This window comes from Gouania willdenowi, chromosome 8 (genome assembly GCF_900634775.1).
Source record: "Gouania willdenowi chromosome 8, fGouWil2.1, whole genome shotgun sequence".
In the NCBI taxonomy this organism is placed as follows: domain Eukaryota; kingdom Metazoa; phylum Chordata; class Actinopteri; order Blenniiformes; family Gobiesocidae; genus Gouania; species Gouania willdenowi.
The window spans coordinates 2,161,417-2,183,166 of NC_041051.1; the positions used below are offsets into that span (position 1 = coordinate 2,161,417).

The 21,750-nt window shown below is 36.1% G+C and overlaps 1 protein-coding gene and 1 long non-coding RNA gene across 3 annotated transcripts; both read left to right on the plus strand.

The window, feature by feature from the left end:
• The first annotated feature begins 1,942 nt into the window (after nt 1-1,942).
• LOC114468557 (uncharacterized) lies at nt 1,943-5,043 on the plus strand. 2 transcript variants are annotated; one of them, XR_003674648.1, is made up of 6 exons: nt 1,943-2,006; nt 3,104-3,140; nt 3,533-3,571; nt 3,938-4,022; nt 4,087-4,140; nt 4,355-5,043. It is a non-coding gene; the product is annotated as an uncharacterized LOC114468557 (long non-coding RNA). The 2 variants fall into 2 exon arrangements; XR_003674647.1 differs by lacking the exon at nt 3,104-3,140 and having other exon boundaries at nt 1,944-2,006.
• A 3,939-nt stretch (nt 5,044-8,982) lies between these two features.
• Nucleotides 8,983-21,196, plus strand: polr3h (polymerase (RNA) III (DNA directed) polypeptide H). Its single transcript, XM_028454663.1, has 6 exons — nt 8,983-9,182; nt 13,333-13,429; nt 13,560-13,646; nt 18,183-18,246; nt 18,359-18,593; nt 20,945-21,196. The coding sequence occupies exons 1-6, from the start codon at nt 9,072-9,074 to the stop codon at nt 20,993-20,995; spliced, it is 645 nt and encodes a 214-aa protein (XP_028310464.1). The 5' UTR covers nt 8,983-9,071; the 3' UTR covers nt 20,996-21,196.
• The last annotated feature ends 554 nt before the right edge of the window (nt 21,197-21,750 follow it).

The window sequence follows — 21,750 nt, forward strand, 5'->3', positions numbered from 1 at the left end:
ATTAGTTTTTGATCATGTTTGAGCTCAGGTTGTTATTTATTTTATTTATTTTTTACTGCATTTTAGTTGACTTAGATTTATATTTCACAAAGTGAAAGTATAGAAATACAGTTGTAAAAAAAATAAAAATAATAATTGAAACATTTGAAAAAACTATTTACATTTTTCAGAAATTTCAGGCGACCCCACGTGGGGTCCCGACCCTAAGGTTGAAAAAAAAAAAGGATTTTAGTGCCTCCTGAAAAAATTTATTTCTATAGTTTTTATCATTTTCGGTGATCTCATTCCTGGGGTGGGACCATGACTGACATTTTATTTGTTGATTTTCTCTCTCTCTCAAGTACCGGCTGTAGTGCCATCACGTACCCCTAGGGGTACACATACCCCCATTTGAGAAACACTGTTTTAACATGGCAAGGCAAGGCAAATTTATTTGTATCGCGCATTTCATACACAAGGCAACTCAATGTGCTTTACATGATAAAACATTCAATTGTTTAAAATCAATAAGAACATTTAAAATCATCAGTAAAATCAATTAAAATCACCAACAAACACATTACATCATCAACATGACCAAAAATCTCTCTCTCAATCATATGCAGTAGAGAAAAAAAGTGCCTTTAACTTTTATTTAAAAATGTAAAGACAAAACTCAGAATACGGATCATCCACCGAACACCCCCCCCCCAAAAAAAAAAAAAACAAAACAAAACATGACACTGGGATTTTTCCTGTTTTTCTAATAATAAGAGTTTAGTATTTTGTCTGGTCACTGGGATGCTGATTGTTGGTTAAAATGTAGTAATGAAGTTTTGCAAAGTCAAGGATATTAAAATGGGACAAACATGTCTAACTCTAACTGGGGGAGAAAGACTCACTGTTTAATAGATGATAATGAGAATTAACCACCCAATTTTTTGTAGTACACAGTTAGTTTGATTGTGTACAGGTGAAATATATATGAAATTATCCAGTTAAATAGGCGCTAAAAACGAAACAAACCCCAAGGTTTTTTTTTTGTGTGTTTTTTTAAATGAACAAACAAGATAACATGCAACAACTTCCTCAGTTATACATCATTGCACAACATTTACAAACATGACACAACCCCAAATACAGTTCAACAACCAAAACAACATGAGAAAAAGCACACAAAAGGAAAATATACAATATAATAAAATAAGAACATTGTAGAAGGAGTATTTAAAAATAAAATAAAAATAACTTCATAATAAAATTATTTTCTTGCATGAACATTTTCAATTTTGTCCAGGAATCTTTGAAAACAATCAAATCTCCGATTTTAAAGCAGACCATGACGGGGGGCATTTAGCATATCTGCATTTGTGTATATAGTATTTTGTTATTATAATTAAATTATTAATCAAAAATTTATATATTTTTTTTATTTTTAAGGAAGATACCAATTTGAACATTTTGAAGTGACCAGAAATCATTGTTTATATTATTAGAATACAACAAATCATATAGAGAGTTATATATAGATGTAACAATTTACACTCATAAAATAATTTTTTTGTTAATTGTTTCTGAATTTGTTTTGCATATATAACAATTGTCCACATCCAGTTTAAATATTTTATTAATAAAATCGATTGATGGGTAAAAGTCATTCAGAATTGTGAAGTGGACTGGTTGGTTGAAATTTCAAATCTATTGTAGTTTTTAAGTTTAAGTGTACTTTTCGCAATAAAAGGGTTTATGGAATTTACTAAATATTGTCTCAGAAATGGATTATCATACTTTTTGTCGAATAAATCTACATGATCTAATCTAATGTCGTGTATTTTGGGTGTTGGTATATTAGCTACATTACTTTGTATGGACTGGATGAAAATATTTGGTATTTTTATTAACAAACCCCAAAGTAAACAAACAAACAAACAAACAAACAAACAAACAAACAAACAGAGTCGCATAATGATGACGACACACACCCTCTGCAAAATGGCGGCTCGCAGCCTGACCGTCACAGACTTCAGGTAACAAAGTGTTATTTTTGCTGCTTTAGACGTTCATATAGGACAGTAACATTACAGTGTTCTTTGTGATTTAATGTGAAGCAGGAAAAGCTTCTGTTATTGTCCAAACAGAGCAGGTGAAACTAATATCTGATAATACTCTGAACACATGAACACACAACCAGGTCCAGATAAAACCTCTGTCATTTTCTGTGAATAACCTTAAAGTAACATAAAACCTTTACTTTACAATATTAATGTGTTTGTTTTTTATTTAAATGAGGCTTTTATTTCTTTTTAGTTTTAGTGCTGTTAATTCAAGTGTTCTGTGCGAGCTCGTGCAGGCCATGCAGGTACAGAATACGTTATTATTATATATGTTATAATATAAATGTACAGGAACTAAAGATCGGGATTATTCCAAAATATAAGCTTTCCATGCAAATTACTTAGTGAAATTTACCAGAATTTTGGCGTGATTTTAAATAACTGCATCCAAACATAAATATTAACATTCTATTAAAAGAAATAGGCAGTGTCTATCCGTACGGTTGCCGTATCAATATACAGACATTCTATCTGTACGCAGCGCCCCTATTTGGCCAGTTTATGTCACGTGACTAAGTTTAAACCTACGTGTACTTTGGTATCTGTAACAATAGCACCGAGGGTTGTCCCTACGGCAACTGGACAAATAGACACTTTCTAAAAAATACACGATTAAAACACATAACATTTAAGCTAGGACAGGGGTCTGCAACCTGCGGCTCTGGAGCCTAATGTGGTTCTTTGACTCTTTAGCAATGGCTCCCTATAGCTTTTTTTTTTTTTTTTTACTGAGGCTATTAACCATTAATGACAAATAAAATCAAGATACAACGATTGGTTAACCTAAAATAAATCACGTTGTGCAATGACTTGGCCTCATGTAAACTGAGATGTGTAAGAATTTGAAAATACAAGATACTGTTTTATTTCTTGATGTCAATTGATTTTTATTTTAAAGTGTTTATAAGTTTCCATTTACATGATCAATATAAATCAAATCAAATTAAATCAAACATTATTCTATATCATTTTAACTGTATATAATGTAATACACTGTATTGTCTTCATAGAGAAGGTCTTTATGGCTCCAGGAGGACTTTAATCCAGGTGAGATGAGGTTAAATGGTTCTTTGTAGAGTAAAGGTTGCAGGAGCTACGATGATGCTGATATTTTAGATGATGCTAGCCCGTTCCCAGCTATATTTAATTTGGAAATATTCCCTTTAATTGCCATGGAAAGTTTCCAACTTTGAAAATTCAAAAATTTTGCAACCCTATGCATTTTAATTGTATTCTTTTAATAATGGATGCTAATATTTATGTTTGGACATGATGCAGTTATTTGAATAATTCCTTTGAAAAGTTTATATTTTTGAATACTCTTAACTTTCTCAAATTTAAGTTCCAATGGAAATTTTCTACCTCTTTGAAACTTTACTAAAAACACGATTTAAGATGAATGTAGTGCCATGTTTTTTTTAATTTGAGTCTTTCTACAGGCGTTGCCTAATGTTCTACACATCAGAGGAGCCTTCACTGTGAGTCAATGGAGGAGAGTGTGTTTGTGTCCCTCTGGTGTCTCTTTACACATCCTAACATATGGAAATGCTTTGCTCGATGAAATGTGATATGACTTGTTTTCCTATAAATTTGGTATGATCAGATTATAGCACAGTCACGTTGCTTCTCGTGACCTTGAATGGTGAATGTAATGTAAATGCAGCCATTGATGGGTATGAAACCGTAGACATGCATGGTTTTTATGCCATTCCTTTTTTTTCAAATCTTGGTCTATTAATACTCCAAGATGTATCCATAAGAATAAATGAGCTGTTGTTCTGTAACCATACACTCCTTCACTCTGCTGACCTCATTACTAACATGAGGAGAATTCTGATTGGCAGCTACAAGGACGTGTGAGGGCAGCCTCGCTGGACAAAGGCCGGAAGTGGAAGCTGCAGAAGAAGGAACTTTAAAACAGAATCACATGTGAGTCGGGTTCTCATTCTGAGATCTATACACATTGATGTTGCCTTTTTATGTTTCTTTTCAGTGTCAGATGCTTGATGATGTTGGAGGAAATGTCCTGATATTGTTTGGGTCAGAGGTAAGTACAGCATAAGTAAAGGCAGGCATACACTGTGCCATTTTTGGCCCATTTTGAGCCGATTTTCGACTCGTGCGACTATTTTGTGGGATTGTGCGAGTCTCCGCTAGATCATGTGTCATGCATGGTGTAGTATACATGGGGTCACGAGAAGCGTTTATTGGTCATGTATATGTTGTTACGCATATATTGAAATTTGTCCTCTGTATTTTAGCCCATCCCTGGGGAGCAGTCGGCAGCCTTTTTGCGGCGCCTGGGGAGCTGTTCAGGGTTAAGGGACTTGTGATGGCCCAGGTGAGGTTTGAACCAGCAACCCTCTGATTACAAGGCCAGCGTCCTCAACCACTAGGTCACCACTCCCCCACTTTCTCCACATTTTATCTTTAAAAACTCTTAAGTATCATGACAGTGAACCTAAACGTAATTGGATGAAGAGTGTTTTTGTGTAACTGAGGTAGAAAAAAAAGCACAGCTGCTGTTTTTGAGCCATTTCTGTTTCATTATGTTTGTCCCTCACTGCTGCTTTTTATTTGTTTAAGTTCTCCATAAATAACATGAACATTAAGTCAGACTAGTGCACAGGACACAGCTACAATCTGTAAATGATGTAATCATAACAAAATGATTTATACATAGCAGTGTTTGGAGTAAATATGAATGACATTTCCTGAGCACATATTATTATACTAAATATATTGTTATAGATATAGTCTACATCAGTGGTTCTCATGTCACATCCCCCTCTGTACCCCTTTCTTTTGAATACATGTACCCATTATGTCCAACTACAACATTTTGCTCAGAATTCTGTGAAAAAACAACAGCTGTAGATCATAATGATGGAATGAATGATACACATTTTAAAGAATCTCATTTTATAAAGAAGTGAATGAAACAGTATTTAGTGGCTCCTGGATAGATTTATTTCTATAGTTTTTATCATTTCCAGTCATCTCCAGTATTTTCAGTTCATGTTCTATTAAAAAATAATCAGTGTTATTTTGTGTATTTTGTTGTTAGTTTTTTTTTTAATTCAGTATATTTTTCTCTTATTTTGTGTGTTGTTGGTATTATTTAAATTACTCTGTGTGTTTTGTGTCATTTTGTATGTTTCTCTGTTATTTCTGTGTATTCTGTAGTGATCTTTAATGTTTTTCTCTCATTTAGTGTCTGTTGTCAATTTTTGTGTTGCTGGTAATAGTATTTTTCTCTTATTGTGTGTGTTTTTGGTGTCATTTTAAGAGTTTATGGTAATATCTAGTATGACTATCATTTTCAACTATAATAAACTATATAAAACCCCATATTTTTAATGCTTTCATTTGTTAATTTTCCTCTCTCTCTCTCTCTCTCTCTCTCTCTCTCTCTCTCAAGTACCCCCTGTAGTGCCATTGCGTACCCCCATTTAGGAAACACTGGTGTACATAATATACTGGATTCTGCTTGTCCTAGGGTTTTAATCGAGCTCAGACCTGGTTTTCATTTAAAATGATCATTAATATTAGGGATCACATGATACTGATATTACAGCCTTGCACATTGGCCAATACTTGTTATTTTGTCATGAGAAATGTTGATCAAGTGAAAAACCAACCCATTTATTATTAACCAGTGGGTTATATACATTTTATGCATAAGAATATTCTACTGTTGAATAAAATCAATAAATGAAAAAAAGTAGAAGACGCTGAAAATTGACCTTAATAAATCAAATTCAAACAATAACGATTTTTGATGCAGGTGGAAATAATCTGCTGACATTGGACAGATCAAACTCAGCTCAGGATGCCATTAATTACTATCTTTTATCATAAAATCATATTGACCTGAAATGCACAGATAAAAAGGTCATTATCATTATTCTGATCATATCTGTTGCATGCTGCTGAGTTGAGTGTAAGAATAGATATTTATGTTCTAGAACGCTTGCTCCTACTTGGCTTTTGTCTAAGTATTTTTGGACTGGATCTAAAATTGAAGTGATAGTTTTAAAGAACCTTGTGGGCTTCGACATGTTGATTTTATAGATTTACTACCAGCCTCAGAAGATTTTAGATTATTTTCATTTAATAAAAAAACTCTTCTCTGTTATTACACATTTTGTGTGCTAGCATCAATCATAAACAATATAGAAAGTGTCTATTCGTACCGTTGCCGTACGGACAACCCCTGGTTCTATTGGTACGTTTACCGAAGTACCTGTAGGTAGTGTTTTAAAAACAATAGTTTTATGAATATCAATCATATCAATACCATAATGTTCATCATTTGTTCTCCTAACTCATAGCTTGAACTTTAGAATAATAAAATGCGTATTGTATTCATTCTGGCCTAAAAAGATTTATTATGGGATCATTTTCAACCAAATACAGAACAGTATGAGCTCAAGTGGGTCCCTGATTAGTTAAAAATTAAGTTTAATTTTAACATTTTAATGTTCCCAAGTTTTCACTCCCATGTATAACTGATCAATACAGTTTGAAAAGCGCTGGCAACATTCAAGCAATAAGTGACAGATACCAAATCAGCACTTCAGAAATCCTTGATTTTGGGGCCAATTTTTTGTCATTTAGAAGAGTTTTGTGGAAAAATGTTGGAATTCAGAAACTTTTAGTTATTTCCAGAGTTATTTTGTGATACTGCAAACATTACATTTGTGTATTTGGAGGGACAAAGATAGCTATAATTTAAATATTTGGTCATTTATGCAATGATTTACATTTTCTCTGGCATTTTTACTTTTCCCTGTGGGCCGAATTGACCCCTGGCCTTGAGTTTGACACGTGAACTAAGCGGTTGATATTTTTGTTACAGTTGTTGAAACATTACAAAAAATCTATAACAGTTTACGAGGTTAAGATTCCTAACCTACATCTAGAAAACGAAAAAATTACAACGTGTTATTAAGGTGACGGTAAAAAAACAGCAGTGTGTAATCAGAGGTGGCAAAAGTTCTAGTCTTTAGTACTCAAGTAAAAGTATTTATTAGACACAAAAAATGACTCTGATGAAAATAAAAGTATTGAATTTGCTCCCTTATTTGAGTAAAAGTAGAAAATTGCATACTACTAATTATAAAATAAAACAAATGTCCCTTCATTAATGAGACAGGGTTTTTAAATCAGCAAATTCCATGTCTTTTATTTTTTTAAGAACTTGTAGAGCACTGGAACAATCTGTAAATAAAATATTTAAAGAAAATAAAGTAAAAATGCTCAATTAAACTAAGAGCAGCTTTGAGTTAAATTTTTTTAGAAACTTAAAAATGTTAACCTTAAAACTAAAGGACCTGTCTAACAGAAAAAAGCTCAAACTACCAAAATGTTGCATCTTTTCACACTGTGACGTCATCTCCAAAGGTTTTAACAATAACGAGCTCATTTTTAAAATGTAAGGAGTAGAAAGTACAGATATTTGTTTAAAAAAGTAAGAAGTAAAAGTGAAAAGTCACCAAAAAAAAAAACTTCAAGTAAAGTACAGATACCAGAAAAAACTACTTAAGTACAGTAACACTCTGGAAGTGCACATGCGCGCCCAGCGGGGGTCATAGGTCAAGAGGGATATAAATGTAAACACGACGCTGTTTGTGCTATGCGCTGAGATTTTCAGCAGACTTTTTGTACAATAAAGTTCGGCCTAATCTATCTGACATTTAATATAGTGCAACACTCAGACTGTAGTCACTCACTTATACCGGCTTTAAACGAATACGTTTCAATGAGTATTTCTGCTTTTAATGGACGAGGAGTCGCAACAAAATGAATAAAAAAGTAATCTTTTGCCTTGTTCTGTTGTAATTATAAAACAGTATGTTTTTTCCCCACATCAGAATCAGAATAGTTTTACTGCTAAATGTAGTTTAAAATAATACAAGGAAAGTGATTTGGTCTAATCTTAATGTGTTCATGATTAACAATTGATCCATATCACAGACATGTACTGTACATGTATATAAACTATAGCCATTATATGACACCAGGGATGTGGACCAGGCAGGTATTACAGTATGAGTTCTCACTTTGAAAAAGTATATTTATGAGGTACACCATTCATTAACCAGGTCCATATGATTATTTTTATTAAGCTATTATTATTTAAATTTACAATTTGAAGGAAGTGCACGATGGACAGGTCATTTCATTTGGATCTTTTCTTTGTGTAATCTTGTTCCTTTTTTCTGCGTGTACACAGAAAAAACAACACTATTAATGATAATTATCATTATTATTATTAGTTTTTTTTTTTTTTTTTTTTAAATACACCGCTCTTTGCCATTTATGCTATACTTATATTATACTTTATTAAACCTTTCTGTGTTTAATAAAGTATTTTCTGATTCTGATGAAGTGAAACAGCACTGATCAGCTGGTTCATGTTTACAAAATGTGACAATAACCTGGGTCACTGTTGAAACTCCAGCTTTAGCAGCATTAGCTTTAGCAGCATTAGCTTGAGCAGCTAACTCGGTCTTTCTGCCTTGTAGACTGATGCCACGTTTCTTTTAAGAAATCAACACTCCAACGGTAAAAAAATTAAAATCATATTAATAATCAAAATCTCTGTCAGACTCGCTTCCTACACGTCAGACATGGTGAGTTTATCCCTCTTGACCTTTGACCTAATGCGGAAGTACTGAACCAGAGCGAGAGTGAGGTTTTTTTTTTTATTTATTGAACAATTTCAAAATTACAAACACTCGATGAGGATAAAATCTCAGCTTGTTACAGCTTCAGAAGCAAGAACAGAATGAAGAGAGTGAGTAGTGAAAAGGCTTATTTGTACTGTGAACCGAAACACGTACTGTGCCTTTAAATATTTGCGACGTGTCGTAAAAGAGCTCCTGCCGTAAATGGTTTGTGTTAGAAAGCAGGGAGAGGAGTGTGTGGGTGAAGTAGTTTCTCTCCAGGAGCTAACGGCGGGTCTCCGCTGTCATGTTTGTGCTGGTGGAGATGGTGGACACGGTCCGCATCCCACCCTGGGACTTCCACAGACAGCTCAACGACGCCATTACTGAGGAACTCAACAAGAAGCTGGCCAACAAGGTGAGGGTCAGGGCCCCGTCCCTACACATCATGGTGTCCCACACTGTTATTATTCTATTATAAATTAAATTAAAGACATTTCCCCTCTATAAACATGATAGACATAGTTAACTAACTGCTCCTCTACTGTCTGAATGATACTTACTGTCAAACATTTTAAAAGACATTAACTCTAATCAGCTACTTTAACTTTGAGGGTGAACTAAAATGTATGTAAAGCCACTCTCATGGAAGATAAATAATCCAATAATAGCAATTTAATTGCAGCAGGGATTCCTTCAAATACACTTCCAACTCTGAACAATTCTAATGAGCAGAAACACGATGAACAAGGTCAAAAAACACTTTTCTTTAAAACAAGTAAAGTTAAATATGAATACACATATGAATAGAACCTGAATTGTTTAGAACTTAAAAGAAAAACATTTACAGCTAATTATCTACAACCACTTTTTTCAAATTTCTTTCTTCTTGCTAATGACTAGACTATATATTCGTTTTTCTTGTGTTTTTTTATTTTATTTTTTAAGGCAAAGTTTATTATAACGTCATCAGAGGAAATCTGTCTTCCAACCTCATGGTTTGATACTGATCGTGACGTTGACAGTGTTTTTTGAAGGATGCGTGGTGTTAAAGGTCCATATCATGCTATTTTTCACACATCTCCATTTGTTCTAAGAACCCCAAAAACATAGTATTTGAGGTTTATTTTCCCAAACTCGCCTGTTTTCCAGAGTTTTAGCCTCTGAAAAAGTCATGCATATTCATGAGTGGGCGTGTCTATAGACGGACACTGACTTCCTCCTCCCCGCATGGTGACATAGGGCCAGAGGATGACCCGCCCTCTTCCCACCCACTCCGTAGCCGAGCTCATGCTGCTTTATAAACACGAGACATACATATATAGCACTGCACGAAGGACTTTGAAATGCTCACCTTTGTGGGCGTATCTTCTTACATGTCAATCACGGCAGAGAGCTTCCTGGAGGCGTGGCTTCTCCAGCTCAGTGTCAAATTCATCATCAAAGTGGGAACGCATCATCAAATTATAGCGAGGTGTTTGTGCTCACCCTGCAGTAAGAAAGGAGTAAATCACCCTCTAACTAATGATTGAAGGAATCAATGAGAAAAACACTTTATGCATGTGTATGAAGCCCTAATAGAACTTTATCATGTTTAAAACACACAAAAGTTCATTTAGCTTAACATGGGCCCTTTAAACAAGTAGGTATCAGTTCAATACAGTAGATAACAGGTTAAAGAAATGTGATGGACAGCCATCGTGTGGGGGCTGTCCGTAATTAAGACATGCGTAAATTACATTACACTTAAAATGGTCCCATGGATGTGCTCTTAGAATAATTTTTAACATGAGGCAAGTTTGCCTGTGAATGACTCAAGGCTGTGAAAAACTCAAGGCTGTAGCTGAAGGTGGTTGAACACAGACATGAACATTGAAGAACAGTCATGTGGAGACAGGACCATCTATAAGGGGGAATAAAGGGGAGAGATTTTTGGGGTCCATCCATAAAGTCAGTAAAATGATGGTCCATTGTTCTATGAATCTGTGATAACCACATTTATTTATTCATCTGAATAATATCCACTGTTATCCAAGAACGTTTATTATTATTTGGGCCAGACTATATAGCAGACATGGGCCACTGGCATCCCAGGGGCCACATGCGGCCCTCGATCTAAATTTATGCGGCCCCCAAAGTAAATGTACAAAATGACAGAAAAATACACAAAACAAAAGCTAGAATACATTAAAAAATACAAATAATTACAACATTGCAGAAAAATACAGTAAAAGACAAGAGAAAAAATACTCCAAAAACACAAAATACTCCAAAAATGAACAAAATGACAACAGTCATATTCAAAATTACTCAGAAAAATATACGAAATTACAGAATATGACAACAAAAGTACACAAAAAGACAAGAAAAGCATGAAAAATGACTCGACAAACCCACGGTGCTAAAAAACATTCAAAATGACAACACAAATACACAAAAATTACTCTAAAAAATGCAAAATGACAGCACAAATACACAATATAACTCCAAAAAACATACTTTACAGGAAAAATACACTAAAGGACAACAGAAATGCACAAATTGCAATCAGAACAAGAAAGTTAACAACAAACATGTACAGAATTACAGAAAAACACACAAATATTATAAAAACTGTTTGTTCTTTCCTGTATTCATGCTCAGATTGATCACTGTTCTAAATGCTGACATAAATGTTGATCATGTGACCCTCTGATCAAACAAACACATTTCTGTGGCACCGCTGTGATAAAAGTTGCCTATTTCTGGTATATAGTCATCTTAAAGATGTAAATTCTTGTGTTAATCAGAGTTAAAATGAGTTAAAAGTGACCAAACATGGTGGCAAAGGTGGTGAAATGAGATTTTAAAAACCACAGAAATTGGTTAAAAGTTGCAAATTAGAGTGGACAAAAATGGACAGAAAAAGTGGCAAAAAAGGGTTCAAAGTGTCAATATTGGCTTAAAAGTGGCAGAAAAGACATTATTAGTTTAAACTGGCAAATAATAGGCTTAACAAATCATGAATGTGGTTAAATTGGCAAAATAAGAATGAAATATGGTAAAAAAAGAGGTTAAAAGTGACAATAATAGTCAACATATGCAACATTAGGTGGAAAAGTAGTGGAAAGGGTTTTAAAATGCTGAAAATGTCTTGAAAGTGGAAAAAATGTGCAGAAAAGGCATTGAAATGTGATGAAGAAGTGTCAGAAATGGGAGTGAAGCAAAAATATTTGAATAAAAAGTGATAAATAGGTTAAGTTTGGTGTCTAAGCAAAATAAAGAAGTTGAAATTGTTCAAAAAATATTAAAATATAAAAATATAATGACGACCCTCTCCCAGTGTCTCGCGACCCCAAGGTTGAGAACCCTTGGATTAGATTACAGTAAATATTAGGTGTGTTGAGAAAAATTGATTCGGCGATATATTGCGATATGACGCGTGATTCTCTGATCGATTCAAAATGCATTCATATTGATTTATTATTTTTATTTTTACCCTTTATTTAACCAGGAAAGTCTTTTCCACTGCAGGAGTCATTGTAACTGAACAAAGAAGTGGACATGTTGACCAGCTTCAATAACATCTAAAAAGGAAGTTCTAACGTTCTGCATTTATTTGTTGTTCTAAACATATACCTCAGTTAATTTCCACTAAAGTCAAGTTGCACTGAAGTCAAAGTTGGTTTAAAAGCCACAGGCAGATTGTGTTATTTATCATTTTTAATTGTTGGCACATGGCATGTTAAAGCCAATGTTTTGAGTGTAAAATATGCCAATAAATATATTTCATACATATGTAATGTTCTCATGAAGGTGAACACATTTACAGATTAGTTGTTTCTTAAGTCATATATTAAAAAAATTATATATCGTATTGTATCATGGGATACAAATCGTATTGCCAGATGCCAGGCAATACACACCCCTAGTAAATATTAATCTTAAATGTTTTTGTGGAATGAAACTAAAGCAGGTATAATGCGTCTAATTCTGTAGACCACTTGTCAAACTCAGCCTTGAGATTCAGCATCCACTGGAGAAGGTAACAATAACAGAAAATATGAACCAGTTTAGATGATTAGATTATTTATTTGGCAGGAGTGAAGATGCTCTTCACCAGATTATTGCATTTTGGTTCATTTTCATCTCCAGTCCCTGTAGCTGACAGAGAAGAACTAAAAAGGGAAACGACGCAAAATAAAAGGATGACATTAAAGAGGCCACATACACTCATTCAATGCTGACAGGTTTGCTTTCTTCAGAACAATTATTCTGTACATTACCAAATAATTTAGTTGTAGATATCTTAGTCCTTCCAAATTCATAAATGTAGTAAAACTCCACATTATTGGCAGAAGCTCACTTTTTTGCCATGCCTGCAATTTCTCACAAAAAAATCCCACAAAATTTGAACAACTAGGGCACGATAATGTTGGAATTGTGATCACGACTTCAGCCAATCACAATCCTATGACTTGGCTTCATTACTGAGGCTTCATTGAACCCTGAAGTCAGATACTTAGTACATTTGGCTGATTTTGTCTTCTGGTAGTTTTCATTTTTTAAACTTTTTTCTTGTTTTTCAGGTCGTTTATAACGTGGGTCTCTGCGTCTGCCTGTACGACGTCACTAAGTTGGAGGACTCCTACATATTTCCAGGAGATGGAGCCTCACACACCAAAGGCAAGAGAGCATCTGTTTACTCATAGATTTATACGTCTGATGAATACAAATGTAACCTGTGAGTGTTTCTTGCTTTAGAAACAGTTTCAACTATTTAAACCCAACATGCTGCACTTTGTCCTCTCTGCAGTCCATTTCAGGTATGTCGTTTTTCACCCATTCCTCGAAGAGATCCTCATTGGCAAGATCAAGTACTGCAGTCAGGAGGGCGTGCACGGTAAATCCCTCTACCACAGGTTGAACGTACAGTTAACAGACATAATGCACTGATGTTTTTCAAATCTTCTCCTTTTTCTAATTAGTTAAAGGTCCAGTTTTATGCTATTTTTCTTACATCTCTATTTGTTCTAAGAACCCCAACAACATAGTATTTGAGGTTCATTTTCTCAAACTCGCCTGTTTTCCAGAGTTTTAGCCTCTGAAAAGTCACTTTAATGACACTTCTAAAAACAGGCTGTTTTGGGGCCTTCATGTAGATGCATGAGTGGGCGTGTCTGTAGACCATAGGTGGGCAAACTGCGGCCCGCGGGCCACATCCGGCCCATTGGTCTTTTTAATCAGGCCCGCCAAAGCCAAAATAAACAATTAAAACACAAAATGAATCTTTCTCCGTCATTTATCTCCTCAACACCCGTGGGAACCAAATGTTCTCCGTTTACGCCTGCCCTTTTCCAGGCTTCCAGCCAATCAACACGCAGAACACATGTAAACAAAGACGAACACTGGCAGAGAAAGCTGCACGTAACAATGATGCCTTCACGGCCATGGGAAACCACAACACTCGTTGAATAAACTACATGTGGAACTTTGGGTGTCAGTACGTTACAATATCATAATTATGACTGCATTCCTTTGACTTAGTCCTGTGATGCCTGGCATCCTACTAGGTATGGACAGAAAATGTAAGATGAGGAAGAAAGCAGAGTTACATTGGTCACCGCCATAACACACCCACAAAGAAGAAGAAGAATTAGAACTTACTTATGGTAGAAGAGGTAACTTGGATATCAGACAAACAGTTCTTCCACTTCAGATAATCAAAGTAAACTGTTTGTTGATGTTTTATTGCGGGATCTCGTGGTGTCGCGTGATACACCTGGCTCACACGGCAGCGTAGCGTGCCTTGTGAGCCAGGTGGAGGTTGACGGAGCAAAACCGCGGCGCTGACACAGCGATATACATCTACAGCAATGAGTGGCCCAAAGAAAAGAAGAGTTAACAGTGAGTGCTGAGTGTTTAATAATGAATGGACAAGTAAATACTTTTCACTGAAGTCCAGTCAAAAGCTGTATGTCTTATTATTTGTAAAGAAACCGTTGTGGTTTTAAAGGAATAAAACATCCACCGTCACTTTTCCTCCAAACATGCTGCTAATTATGCTAATAACCATTATTAACAAATTATGTTGGAGGGTTTTTTCATGCAAATACTTTATATTTAACTGAGCTACTTTTACACACACACACACACACACACACACACACACACACACACACACGTTGTGTGTGTCTGTGTTATGTGAACTTTCAAGTCCCACATGTGCCCATTGCCCCCCAAATAATCCTGACAAATAACACATGTTAAAATGTGTTGAACCAACAGGAAACAAGTAATATAATTATTCACAATAAATCAAAAACTAAATAAAACTCATTATCTGAATTTAAAAGAAACAAATGTAAAAAGTGCAGTAGAAAACCAAAAAAAAAGAAATTCAGTACAACTATGACATGAACTAACATAAAACCTACATAAAAAAACAAATGTAAAAGTACAGCAGTCCCCTGCAGTTTGCCTATCGTGCAAACAGGTCTGTAGAGGATGCAGTCAACATGGGACTGAACTACATCCTGCATCACCTCGACTCCCCAGGGACCTATGCTAGGATCCTGTTTGTGGATTTCAGCTCTGCGTTCGACACCATCATCCTGGACATCCTTCACCAGAAACTCACCCAGCAGTGGATCACCAACTTCCTGTCTGACAGGAAGCAGCAAGTAAGGCTGGGAAGCATCACATCCAGCACCCGGTCACTCAGCACTGGCGCCCCTCAGGGGTGTGTTCTCTCCCCACTTCTATTCTCCCTCTACACCAATGACTGCACCTCAGGGGACCCCTCTGTGAAACTCCTGAAGTTTGCAGATGACACCACCATCATCGGTCTCATCAGGGATGGGGACGAGTCTGCCTTCAGACGGGAGGTGGAACAGCTGGCTCTCTGGTGCAGTCAGAAACATCTGGAACTGAACCCGCTCAAGACTGTGGAGATGACAGTGGACTTCAGGAGAAATCCCCCCCCACTCACCCCCTTACCATTCTGAATAGCAAAGTGGCTACCGTGGACTCCTTCAGGTTCCTGGAATCCACAATCTCACAGGACCTGAAGTGGACCTCCCACATAGACACAACCAGGAAAAAGGCACAGCAGAGGATGTACTTCCTGTGTCAGCTGAGGAAGTTCAACCTGCCCCAGGAGCTGCTGATCATGTTCTACACCTCCATCATTCAATCTGTTCTGTGCACCTCCATCACTGTCTGGTTTGGATCTACAACCAAACTAGACAGACACAGACCACAAAGGATAGTCAGGACTGTAGAAAAGATCATTGGTGTTGATCTGCCCTCCATCCAAGACTTATACCTGTCCAGGGTCAGGAAACGAGCAGGTAGCATCACTGCAGACCCCTCCCACCCTTCACACCTCTGTTTAAACTCCTCCCCTCCGGCAGACGCTACAGATCACTGTACGCCAAAACTACCCTCCATAAAAACAGTTTGTTCCCCCAGGCTGTCACTGTGATCAACACTAAACAGTCATAGAGTGTCAGTCCTGTTTCTGTTACTGTGAAATAACCTGGAACTAAACATAACAACCCTGGATCAACCTGTCACTGAAAATGTTCATGGACATAAACGTATACTATTTAATTTAAATGTTCACCTGCACTACTCATCACTGCATTATTATTATTATTATTATTATTATTATTATTATTATTATTATTATTATTATTATTATTATCTTGTTATATTATTTTATTTAGTTTTGCACATATTAGTCTAACTACTGTTTATATTTATGTTTTTAATTTTTTCTAGTTGATTGTTATCATTTAATGTTTACATTTTTAGAGAGAGCACAGTTCACCAAGTGTAATTCCTTGTGTGTTTAACATACATTACATGGCCAATAAAGTTGATTCGTTTACAATCTGTGCCAGAACAAAAAAGTAAATAAATGTTTTAAATCAGCTATAGAAGTTTGTTTCTGGTTCCGCTCCACTTCACATGCCTACGTAAATCATTATGTTTGCATTTTAGTTCCACGTTACATTTTGATCCCAGTCATATATCTAATGCAGTCTTAATTAAATGCTTTTTTAATTTCTGATACATTTTAGGATTCTAAATTTGCCTAGTAATGATCTTTACTGTCAATGAAGAAAGGGTTTTAAGAATATTGGCATGAAATTGAAAATGTAAATACCACACACTGTGAGAAGCACTGCTCTACTAACAGACCTGTCTCCTTAAATGTACAAACTTTTTTTAGAATTGGGGCTAAATTTGAATGAAAGTTGTAAATCAGTAACGCATATGATTGATTTGTTATGACGTCTAAAGTTCAAATTTATAAAACAAGAAGAATAATGTATGTACAGTATACACTGGGTGCTGACCCGGCCCATCTGTGAATTTTTAAAAGTCCATGTGGCCCCTGAGCCAAAAAGTTTGCCCACCCTTGCTGTAGCCACTGACTCTACACCACAGCTGATCACATAGCGATTTTCTTTTGCTATGCACACACTTTTGTTATTGTTTTCAGCCAAAAAACTGCACATTACAGTAAAACACATGGATATTTAAGAGTCTATTGTGATTGTGAGTCTGACCAACGCTGTTTCACGGTGTGTTTATCACATCAGCAGCGGAGTCAGTCAACTGGTTCAAACACTCAGCAGAGCTGCTACGTCACTTTCTTGTCATCCTCACATATTATGATCACAGGAATAGTTCATTTAAGGTGATGATCATTTGTTTTAATGATTGTATCCTTTGTTATAATCATTCCGCTGCGTCGCATTGGGTCACAAACACGTCAGATTATCCCATAAAGGTGATACGAGGCGTGTGACGGCTACTAAAAGTGGAACTGATTGTGAGCGCTCACACTGCGCTTCAAATTATTTATATACTAGATAATCTATATACTAAATGTAAATATATTATCTGTGGATAAAGGGACTAGTGGTTAAGGGAGCAGGCTTGTAATGGTAGTCTCACTGGTTCTAATCTCCCTTGTCCATCACTGTGGGATGTTGATCAGTCCCTTATATTAACCCTAACTGCTCCCTGGGTGCTACACCGTGGCTGCCCACTGCTCCTCAGGGAGGGGTTAAATACAGAGAACACATTTAGTGTATGTAGCTTTACATATATGACAATAAGGTATTATGTATATTACTGTATATATTAAACAGCAGTGTTTGTTTTAGCTGTGAGGTAGTTTGAGAGGGAGGAGCTCACATTCTTATAGGGTAGGAGGAGGAGTTTCCACCTTATTGGGGCAAAAATCCAACTCACCCGTTAGGAGCTGAATTTTTACAAAATGTGGAATAATAAGGGAGGGAGGAAACAGAACTTTTTCAACTCTGACCCTCTGAATGAGGCTAAAGGATGTTTATCACTGTAGCTAAACCATTACAAAGTGATTTATCATAATACTGCCTCTAATAATCTCTCTGCTTCACAGTGACAATGGGCTTCTTCGATGATATCGTCATTCCTCCGGAGTCTCTCCAGCAGCCTGCAAAGTTGTATCCTTGATCTATTTGTGATAAACAGTGCTTAGTGTCTGATCCTGATGTGCAGTAAAAGCTTTAGGTCCATGTTTGGTGCTGCTGACCTTAGCTGATGATGGCCTCTCAGTGATGAGGCAGAGCAGGTCTGGCTGTGGGAGTACGAAACTGACGAGGGCGCTCACGACCTCTACATGGACAAAGGAGAGGAGATACGTTTCAAAGTGGCAGATGAAGTGTTTGTAGACACGTCTCCATCAGGCCCAGCCACTCCAGCTCCTGATGCGTCCACCAATCCAGGGCAGTCGACGGCGCCACCAGCAGAAGATAGTGGAGTGAAGAAAACTCCGCCCTACACTCTGATTGTAAGGGACCATCCAATGCTGCATATTTAGTGAGGCTTCATGAATACCTGAGCTATAGCTTACCCTCCTCTTCAGATAATGTTTTATATCTGCTCTGAAATCCTGACACGTCATTATTTATTTTCAACTTTATAGTTGTTAATTTAAAGGGTAACTAAACCCCTGCTTTCTGCTGACCTGCCACGAGGAGGGAAATTTAAAAAAACGCCTTTATTATGGGTGGGGCTCCTGACGCAGTAAGATACGCCCACTCAGGCAGCCGGTCAGTGCTGGCAGTGACAGAGCACTGTCTGCTCAACTACTACACACAATACACAGCCCACAAGCATAAACACACACACACACACACACAGCCCCACAGATGCTATGTTACTCACACACAGTCCCTGCTCTACTCCCACCACTCGGAACACCACCTCACACACACACACACACACACACGTACATGCACGTTCGCTCACACGCAGAGACAGATGGGAATACACACACTGTGTGTATGTACATACACACACATGAACCCTCTGATTATACCTGAATCTGCTCTTTAGATAAACACAGAGTCAAAAACATCACCACTGAAGAAAATGCTTCCTCATTGAGGCTGTCAATCAATGCTTACTGAGGGCTGTGATTGGAGGAAACCCTCTTCTCAGCTTTTATAGGAGGGGCAAGGTGAAGCACGATAATCCAAACAATCTGTCTCAACCAGTAGCAAAATTAAATTGCAACTAAAGTACAACTAAATACACAAAATCTAAATACTTTTACTAAAATATTAAAAGTTGGACTAGGATCAATCAACAGCACTATTTAATACCCAAATACATATGTATTCAGGTTTGGGGTTTAGTTACTTTAACCACATATTCATGGCTCCTGTAATCCACCCACTTCCTATCCATACTTGCTTATTCTGGACGCTTTTATTCGTGCATCCATCTGTCCATGGTTTGATGAGAGCATGTAGAAAAATATGTGAAAATTGTAATATAACAAAACAAGTGTGTTGTGTGAGTGCCACAATCACTACAAAAAGACATAAAAACAGACAAAACAGAGAGAATCCACCACATCACTCAGAAAACACAAGACAACAACTACATATGTACAAAATACAATTAAAAAAATATGTATAAAATGTATTTTAAAAATACAAAACAACAAAAATGCAAAGAATGACAGGAAAATTTAACAAATGGTAACACAAAATACAGAAAAATCACTCCAAATAACAAAAATCCCACAATATGACGTATACAATTTAACAAAAACATCACCTAGATCTACACCTCTTTGATTAAAGGAGATTTCCTTTCTCAATCAGTCCATAATTATTGAATGTACTTGTTAGTGTATGCTGTCCTGCCTTCAAACACACACACATATATATATATATATATATTATGATACTACAAACATTTCTGTGATCTTCAGATTTTTCATTTGATCTGATGCATTGATATTTAGCATTAATAAGGACAACAAAGCAGCCCCACTCTATGATGGCAAACCCAGTTCATATCCAAAGTGCTCCACTTTAGAGGATTCACAGGTATAGAGCGCCCTCTGTTGGTACATAATAGACTAGACCAGGGTCTGCAACCTTTACTCTCAAAGGAACCATTGTCTCATCTCACCTGGATCAAAGTCCTGGATCTGAAAAAAAAAAAAAACCTTCTCAATGAAGACAATACAGTATTAAATTCTATACAGTTAAATTAATATTGAATAATTTCATGAGTATTTGAAAGTCTACAAAAAGTAACATGAATATGATAACACATGTTAATTTCTAATTTCTTGCCACACATAAAACATACATATTTAACCTGTACATTGGTGGTTAAATGAATCTGTTCCCACACAATTAAAATCTGTATTTTCTTCCAGAAATAGTGTTTTTGTTGGTTTAGTTTCTTATCAGGGATTTAAAACTTAAGGTTAGTCACAGGTGGAGGAAAGTTGATGGTCTGTAGATGTTGTAGGAGGTGAAGTAGGAATGTGCTGAGTCATTGTACCACGTGATTTATTTTAGGTTAATAAATTGTTTTATCTTGATTTTATTTGAAGTTAATGTCAATCACCAATACCCTTTGTAAGAAATAATTCAATATTTGAATATTTCTTTCAAAGCTTTAGAGAGCCATTGCAAAAGAGTCAAAGAGCCACATGAGGCTCCAGAGCCGTAGGTTGCAGACCCCTGGATTAGACCCTCATTGGAACTTACTGAGATCATTTTCTCCCATTGTCTTTTCATTTTCTTGTGAAACGTAATCCTTGTATTTGACCACTTCTTTTGACCAGCTCTCATTTGGGGGGAACGTGCCTCTCATGTGTAGTTTCTGTCTCAGGGGACCATCTGTGAGCCCGGCCTGGGGCTGCTGTCTTGGTGGAACAACTAGCACCACCAAAGAAGAAACAAATGGAACCAAACGACTACATCAGTGCTGAGTCAGGACTGTTCAACAGAAGACATGTGGTATTTTGGCTCTATAAGGAAGAAAGTACTGCTGCATAACAAAATCATGTGTTTGGTGGACACTGTGAAATGAAGTGGTGATCAACAATCTTGTGAGATAAAGAATTTTTTTTAACAAAACCAAGTTGACAAAAATGTGTGTGTGTGCAATCTGTATAGTGTAAATGTAAAATCTATGTTTTCAGAAAAGTGATTATCAAGGACTAGAGTTTTTTGTGGTTCTTAATCTTTTTTGGCTCAAGTTCCCCGTTTTTCTTATTTCTAAATCCAAGTACCCCCTTTGTCCTTTTTCAACATTTTGCTCAGAATATTATTTAAAAACAACAATAGATCATAATGATGGAATGAACCAGTGATAACACACATTTTAAAGAATCTCATGTAAATAAGTGAAATAAACAGTATTTAATGCAGTGGTTCACAACCTTTTTTGGATTGTGACCCCATTTTTATATCAACAATTTCTGGTGACCCCATTTTTTTTTCTAGATTTAGTTTTTAATCAAGTTTGAGCTCAGATATTTCTACTGCATTTTAGTTCAACTAGATTTATATTTCACAAAGTGAAAGTATAGGCAAGGCAAGGCAAATTTATTTGTATAGCGCATTTCATACTCAAGGCAACTCAATGTGCTTTACATGATAAAACATTCAATTGTTTAAAATTTAAACATTTAA